At 39.1% G+C, this 8,274-nt stretch overlaps 1 protein-coding gene across 1 annotated transcript; it reads right to left on the bottom strand.

The window, feature by feature from the left end:
- Positions 1–128: 128 nt before the first annotated feature.
- On the bottom strand, positions 129–7,081 carry zgc:165520 (uncharacterized protein LOC571872 homolog). Its single transcript, XM_047578778.1, has 10 exons — positions 6,727–7,081; positions 6,086–6,160; positions 5,879–5,978; positions 5,707–5,781; positions 5,086–5,156; positions 4,606–4,714; positions 4,132–4,205; positions 3,609–3,743; positions 2,383–2,493; positions 129–1,763 (listed from the first exon to the last, which is right to left on the bottom strand). Exons 1-10 carry the CDS (start codon positions 6,754–6,756, stop codon positions 1,686–1,688), a joined length of 858 nt encoding a protein of 285 aa, XP_047434734.1. The 5' UTR covers positions 6,757–7,081; the 3' UTR covers positions 129–1,685.
- Between the last annotated feature and the right edge of the window lie 1,193 nt (positions 7,082–8,274).

Genomic DNA, 8,274 nt, shown 5'->3' with positions numbered 1-8,274 from the left:
GAATCGCCGATTCACCACACAATGAAGGAAAGTCAATGCAGACTTAAGTAGTAAGTTCATTTTATTTTTTTGAAATGGACAAAACTACTAAACACTATAAAAGATACAAATTTCCCCCACACATTTGCTAAATAATCACAGGCGTTTATTAAGATAAGCAGGAAAAGCCACACAGAAATCACACAACTTTAAGTTAAGTGTCACACCAACTAATAATAACAAAAGAGCTGAATGGCCAGTGATGACTGAACCATGGTTAACCATTAGTCTTGTCTTATTTCCTACCCTCCTCCCTTTTACCCCACACTCCAAACCCAGAATTATTCTTATCTTTTGAACTATTGTAAAATCAGAAAGTTTAAGATTTCAAGTAGCCAATCCACACTAAATATCATACATTATATCAAGGTGGTTTAAACTTTGGAAGCCAGATGAAACTCCAAAGGTATACTCTATTGCGGCGTGAGGTGCTCCCCCAAATAAGAAAACTCCACTTGATATTTTTCTCGCTGATGCATGATGTTCCAGGTTAAAATGTAAAAAGATAAAATCTGAAAGTACACCTGCCCACTGCATGTCAATGTCAACAACTAACCGACGTCCAACCATGACATGAAACAAGAATGACATTTTTGTAAACTCAGCTGTAGTCCTTTAAGAAATAGGAGGGAAGGATGCATACACATACACACCGAAGCAGAAACACCCTCAAGGCAGTGTCTGTGTAATCACATGAAACAGGGCTGTGTTTTTTGTTTTTTTTTTTTTTTCAGGTCTAGTCTACCACATTCAAAATGAACTTCTATTATTGGATACACATCATCTAGAATCAATCCACTTTTAATTAGTTCAACATCCAAACTATGTGCGTATTTTTAAACACTTCCATTCACCATTAAATTAAGAAATCATTTGAATAAAGGCCCACTAGGGACATAAAGGGGGTGCATATCCACATCATGATATGAATTGTGTAATTAGATGCAGTCGATAGCATAAGTATTGGCACAGAAGTATGGTTGCACATAATAGCACGCATACAAATATACAAAAACAGGAAAGAGAACAACAACAACAACAGCTGTTTCAATACTTACGATACAGACTTTGATGTGCATCAGGATGCGGGGGTGCTACGAGAACATCTGTTCAGACTTTTGTTTCACTTCATTCAAATGTTAACACCCACAACTATTAATTCCTCATGTGTTCATAAATCATTTCAGTTGTTTTGTGGATATGTCAGCCTATTTAGCATCTCATTCATGGTTTCATTGTGATAGTGAAAGCCAACCCTGAGTAACTACTCAGTGTCATTGAAATACTCTTTGATTATTGGAATCATCTATATGGTACCCACTGGTAAGAGAAACATTAACACCTAATAACGTACAAATATTACAACAGGGTGGATACGTTGTAGAAAGGTCAGTTCCATTTGATTGTAACTGCAGTGATTCAAAAAACTCAGCTGAATTTAAATCTGGAAAACCATGAAAAGGTTAAGAAGGTTGCCACAAAGTGTTCCATAATGAAAACTGGTAACGAATGCAAAGATGCGCAGCCTTTATTTCTATTATTTTGAAATCACAGTAAAGTGAGCCCTGGACCATATGAGGGCAGTTCTGCTCCCCCTGATCCCATACAGCGTGGACTCAGCCAGACGGCACCCACGTCAAGGTTTTCTATTTGAAGAAGCTGTAGACGTATGAGCCAAGGATGAGGGCCAAAATCGCTAAGCAGCAGAAGATCATCATTTGTTTCTGGAGAACAGGTGGTGGTGGGGTAAGACACAGAAAGAATGAGGGTGTTAAATTAGTTTACACTGAAGTCGTAGACAAGTATTTTGACAGTCTGTACTTCAGCATCTGTCTTCTGGCATATTAAATTAAAGATACAACATTAAACACGGCAAGGTCAGTAATAAGACATGAAGAATTATGTGGGCGATACAGCATAGCTCTTTTAAAAGTGCCAAAATAACAAAGGTTAACAAAGGTTGACAATATAATTGAAGAAGTGAAGGAAGTAATTAGCAAACCCTTTGTAAGAACAGCAGCAAAAATCAATGTTCACCTTCCAAAATGATAGAAAGAAGAAGGCATTTCTTGTATGGTCTGGGCTTGTGGCTGACAATGGAGCTGGTATTTATTGAGTATTTTGAAGCAGACCATTACGTTCGCTCAGTTTAAGTCAGTTTAAGTCCCAAACGTACAGTGAAATCAGCAAAATGCAAAAAAAGTTGATCAGTGACTCTCTATTTCCTTGAGCTGTATTCCACTTGCTAAAGAACAGACTTGTCACAGCCTCTTCCTAAGTCAGATGTCACCGCTGTGTTTGGTTTAGATGAACGACAACTGAGATCAATTAGTTCCGACTCACCCTGCGTGCCTCCTGCTGGAATTTGGCTGCCTTCTTGGTGTCGGCCACTGCCCTCTCCACGAAGCCCACAGACTGGTCCATGTTGCTCTCAATTCTGTCAATCATGCCACCCTATCAGGGTCACAGCAAGTTGTGAGAGAAAAGAAGACAAAAAGACTGAAAGATCAGGCCCATGCATTAAAACATATATCAGTTCTCCGACTCTCATGTTCTTTTTCTTTGACGGTCTTGTTACAGAGGAAGAAGGGTTACAACACAGAGCTGCAAGAACAATTATAATACTATAAAGAAGAACACATTTTATTTGTGGGTAGCTCTCATCAGCAATATAATGTGTTTGAGTCCTTAACAAGAAGGTTTGAATTGGACCCAACAAATACATAATAATCCCAACGGTACCATGAAGGGGCTGCTTTATTGCTCACACAGATGCTGGGCATCACTGATGATGGTTTTACAGCTGATGGTGTAAAACAAAGCTAAACATCTGATTTGGTTGGTTAGTTTCTGTTCATTTTCGTCCTCATTAACAATAAACTTGTTTAGAGCTCAGCTGTTAGAGTGCGATAGGACTAAAAAAAATGGATTTTAAAACCCCTTGTTTCCTGTTCAAGCATGGGGCAGCCGGACAGAGCTCATCTCCCTTTTACTAGTTTAGTAGCAACTAGTTACCTTTTTGGTTGCTGCATGTATTTGTCATTGAAAGGCTTCTGTAAATCGTAGCTTGCAGTTTGTAGTTTAGATCAACATGGCCTGGGACCAAGGGTGCTCAGGGTGAACAAGGAGGAGGTTGGCATCTTTCAGACATCTCCCAGGTGCTAAACAAGGTGGACATGGACTGAAAGACATCCTGCATAGTCCCAGTTCCCAAGAACAAATACCTCACTGTGACTTTAAACCTTTGAGGGGCTGGTTCAACAACAACAGACCATCAGCAACCTCAGGCCTCTGGTATGTAGCAGCATATCAGCTAACTAACTGTACAGTCATTATTATGTCCTCCCGTAGACTTCTGACTCTGCAAAAAGTATACACCTAAACTAATCAAGACTACTAGTCATTTAGAACTAAAGAAGCCAATTAGATGAGAGGCAATATCTTCAGGTAAGTCTAGTCGAGGTTTGGCAGGTTGTGATGAGGAGCACTTCTTTCGTTCACAAGGAGAAAGTGACCTGAAATCTTCAGAATGGATGGTGTCATTCTGTGTCATGGTTGTATACGCGTACCTGGTTCTCCACCAGCATAGCGATATCAACAAACATGTCGTGGAGTTCTTTAATGCTGCTTTCCAGCCTCATGATGTCTTTGTGGCGAGCCTCGATCTCATTCAGGGCCTGCTGGTTGATCTTAGAGTCCATAATCTGGGGGAGGACAGCAGCAAAATGACAAGATTACTCATAATGGTTTATAATGGCCCCTTTATAAAGCAGTTGAGTGCATTGTGCAATGCTGTTTACACAGTCCTTCAGAGTAATTAAGTTCCATACACCCTAAATGTGCATGGTTTGCTATTTTAGTTCCTGATCGATCTGACCATATAATGTGAGATAATAATGTGAGACCGTCCAGTTTCTACGACTCTGACAAAGAAAAGTAGAAAATTCCACCATTTGAAAAGCTCAGATTAACTGATGATAGAAATGGATTTCCATTAATTTACCAACGACTGACTCTCTAATTGTTTGAGCTGTGGTTGTGTTATTTTTCATAGTGTTATGTTGAGTCACGTGCACATCCTCACGGCCTTACCCCAGCAGTGAAGACAGCAGCGTTGCCTCCTTCCAGCATCTCTTCTAGTTCATCGTCAGTTGTTGCTTTCCCCGCTGTGATTACACGGTAACAGATTATTAGTATTATTATTATACTGGTGTCTTAATGCCATTCTCTTATAATATACAGTATACTGTAGAGTGCTGTCTGCAGATGTATCCCGACCCTTTCAGTTTTCATAGGCTGTTGTTCATCATTTCTAATGAAAACAACACACATGTACAATACACCCTTATATGGAGCTTTCAATAGGCTCTGATGTAAAATATATGAATTCAATAAAAAAATATGAAACAATGGCATGTGAAAATGTGCACTGTTGCATGTTGTAATATATCAGTTAGAAGTAGTACTAAGTAGAAGCCGTGTCTGATAAAGATGATAAACTGTCAGTGCTGACTCCTTAACCTGAGTCCATGTCAAAGTTTCACAAAACAGTCAACTGGAACTCACTGATCTCCAGCTGTCTTGCGATTCGTCCTTTGCTCTTATCTCTGAAGTCAACCTGAGCCTCATTGTACTTTGTCATCACCTCTACAAACTTCTTGGCCAGGATTGCGTGCTGTGGGGAAAGACACACAATTTAGAACATGACAAAGGCTTTAATTAATGTCATTTAAAAACAAGTTTTCCACATAAAATACACCAACAATATATAATGTATAACATTGTGCATTGCTTCCTACAGTGGCAACAAAAGCTGTTTACACACATTCAAAGAAGAAGTGAAATGAAAAAGTGTCAAGTCCACATTATATATATTTCCTGTGGCCCTACAAAGCCACAGTGGATAGTGATAATGTTGAGAGGAGTTTGACAGTAAATCAGCAACACTTGAATTTCCACCTTATCAAGAAATTAAAGAACACATAAACATTGAATGTAGAACAGATTGTATAGGTTAGTTCAAATAGAGTGAATTTAATATCTAACCTGTGACTTGCGTATCCTGAGGTCAGCTGAGGCCCTCTCATCGGTGTTTGACTCAAGCTGCCGTTCGATACCTGATGGATACACACAAGCAGTCCAGTTAACTACACAAACTAGTCTGTGGTTACTCTGGAATAAACTACTCATTCAACATAATGTCTTGACTGAAACTGCCCAATACCCTGAATACGTGTGCAAATGTGTGTCATCTGTTCTTCCATCAGAGATGAAATGTCTAATGATAAACTCATTAGTTGCATGTTTGCCAGCATTTAAATGTCCAGTGTGTAGGATTGAGAGCACAGCTCTTCAACAGTCTTCAATCTTTGGTTGATTAGAGAGAGTAGAGATATTTCTGAAGGAAGTTTTTTTTCTTGCCACCATCACTTCAGTCCTTATTCTGGTGAATTTAGACTTTGGGTTTTGTAAAGCATCTTAAGACAATTTACATATTGTAATAACAATATGTAAATGACATTAATTTGAATTGAAACAATTCCTACAAAGATATTTTCCCACTTACACCAACTAGTACTCAACCTTGCTAAATACTATCAAAAAATAAAACACTTCCCATTTATTATCTATGCCCACTTTATCCCATTAAAAAGAATAAATACTGACTCTTAAGTTTGTTTCTTGCATTGTTGGCCGACTTTTTGATCTCGTTGGTGAGGGCTTCAACATCATCCTGTGTTTCTAGGAGGTGAAAGCAGGAAAGTTATAAAGAAGTGAAAGACTGTAATAGACATGCAAATAATTCAAACGTCTGTTTCTGAGCGTGGGAGACATTTACTCTGATCAGACGTGGGGGCCGATAAGATTGTGGAGTAGAGTTTTTTGATTTCTGTGACGCTCTCATCAATCTTGTCAATGCTGGAACGGATATCTTCAATCTGAGACACACACACAAACACACACACAGACACGAGTTAGTAAGCAAAGACATTTCTTTTTTTAGAAATGTGCAGTGCAACAGACAGACATAGTGTGTTATTATTACCTGTGCAAAGAAATCATCCATAAAAGCCTGGTTCTCAACGGGAACCTCAACATCATCGCCCGCCGGCTCACTCTTCTGTTAAACACATACACACGTTTGTGAAGAACATACCAGTGTTTTAAAAGAGGATCGTTTCTGAACTTAAGAATTTGGAGTTTTGACCACCTTACGCATTTTTGTAATAACACACACATGACCCAGAGCAGTCCAGTTTGATAATATTTGAAAGATAGACACGAATCTCCACACCCTCTGCTTCGCAGGCACTTTGGTTTATCAGCAGCTACATGTGTGATACTGTCATGTGACACCTCTCGCAGGTTAACATGGATGTGTACCTCACATGCACCCTTGTCTTCCTTTGAGGCACCTCCGATTATTTTAACATGTGTTCAACTACAGCCTCCACAATATACAAAAATGAAAGTAGTGATCAAAAGACAAGGCTTACAGAGCTTCTTACAAGTAAGTTTTATTGATAGTAGTGATAGGTGTGCTCTTTCATAAGAATCCCTGTCAAATACATTCCTTGGAGCATTAGATTGATGTCACCGGCTGGGTAGGGCCTGGACTTGCAACAGGTGCTTCCACAGGATAAATATGACAAATAACTGGCCCAGGTTCAAATAAACGTTACTTACCTCCTTGAGCTGTGCCAGTCGGTCCTTCATTTTGAGAAGTGTTGGTACAACAAAAAATGTAAACAGCTGATGAATGACAGTAAAAAGCCCTGGACTCAGAGAGCTGTGTTTCCTCTAGCTTACGCAGCTATTAAGATGGCCTCCAAATTAGCCTCGTGGAAAAAAAATGCTCTTTCAGTTACTCCAAGAGGTCTGACCTGAAGAAAGTTGCCAGAGCCAGAAGACCACCGGAAGACACGGAGGCGTGTTTATCCAAACAATAATTTAACACTGTACTTGGAAAGAAAGAAAATGGTCCTGGGTGTTTGGATAGTTGTCTCTTAGACAAGTAGTGGTCAACACAACCTGAAGTCCCACTAAGCCTCTATCCTCTAAGAGCGGATTAGGACAACTGTGTCCAGGATGATAAAACCCCCACCCCCCACCCCCCAACGTCCAGCGTAAAACTCTGGGTGTAGCCTACAGGCTTTAGTATTAGTCTGACAAATGCAAATACAAATGGACAAATGTTCATCTTATTATTTACTGTGTTTTTATTTAAACCAAGCTACTTAAATTGGGATATGACAGGTTCTTCTGTATTCTGACATTGTTAGTGTTTGTAAATAAATAATAATAAAACTAAATGGTTTGTTGTCTCAGACTTAGACTCATGACCAAGATTTCATTACACCACATCACATACAATGAAGACGAGTGTTTTCATGAGCTGTGTCTTCAAACTGCTTTTCACTTTTGTTTTTTTTTTTGGTTTAGGTTTAGTCTCCAGATTTGGCATATGACAAAATGATGCAGGTGGCTGTCAGATCAGAAACACAAGAGAACAACAAAATATAATAATGGTGACAGAGCATATTTTGGATATTTTTGTCATGAACTATGTGTTTGAAACACATAAAACATGCAGATATTCTTGTGACCCTCTATTCAGAGGGTCGTGTTGACATTGGACTAAAAACCCCTGCCTGAACAGGCTGCTGTCATGGGGCTAAAATAAAAAGATAAATAACCAGTCCCAGCCACACCTATGTCTTTGAAAGATGGGAAAGAAGCCCACACAGAACATACCAACTATGCATAGGATGGTCCTAGTCAGTGTGCTGGTTATTAAATTAATTTTATATAACAATAATATTAATAATAAGAATAATATTTTATGGAAATTTCCAGGAATGTCATGGGGGTTGAAAGAGGACTACGGACTACAGTATGGTAGGCTATTCTAGTCAAGTGCGCTTTTTATTCTTTACTGCCTCTAAAACCATTTGGAAAAGTCACAAGCTCATGCGAGGTTCTTATTCACTGACTTTTTCCTTAGAATTTAACTTGATGCAGCTGCACCTTTTACTCACTAATGAGTGATTTTAGATTGATTTATGGTCATCAGACTTTTTAAACTAACAGAAAGCAGAGGGTTTCTGTAAATAGTTGTGTCTCAAACTCCTTAGCTCTGTCCACCGGTTCACCACAGGGGTGTGTCCTCTCCCCCTTACTCTTCATCCTGCATACGGATGAATGCAGGAGTGTGAAAGAAGGCAGCTACTTAAT

Source organism: Mugil cephalus, chromosome 2 (genome assembly GCF_022458985.1).
Source record: "Mugil cephalus isolate CIBA_MC_2020 chromosome 2, CIBA_Mcephalus_1.1, whole genome shotgun sequence".
NCBI lineage: Eukaryota > Metazoa > Chordata > Actinopteri > Mugiliformes > Mugilidae > Mugil > Mugil cephalus.
This window is presented reverse-complemented; position numbering and strand designations above follow the sequence as displayed.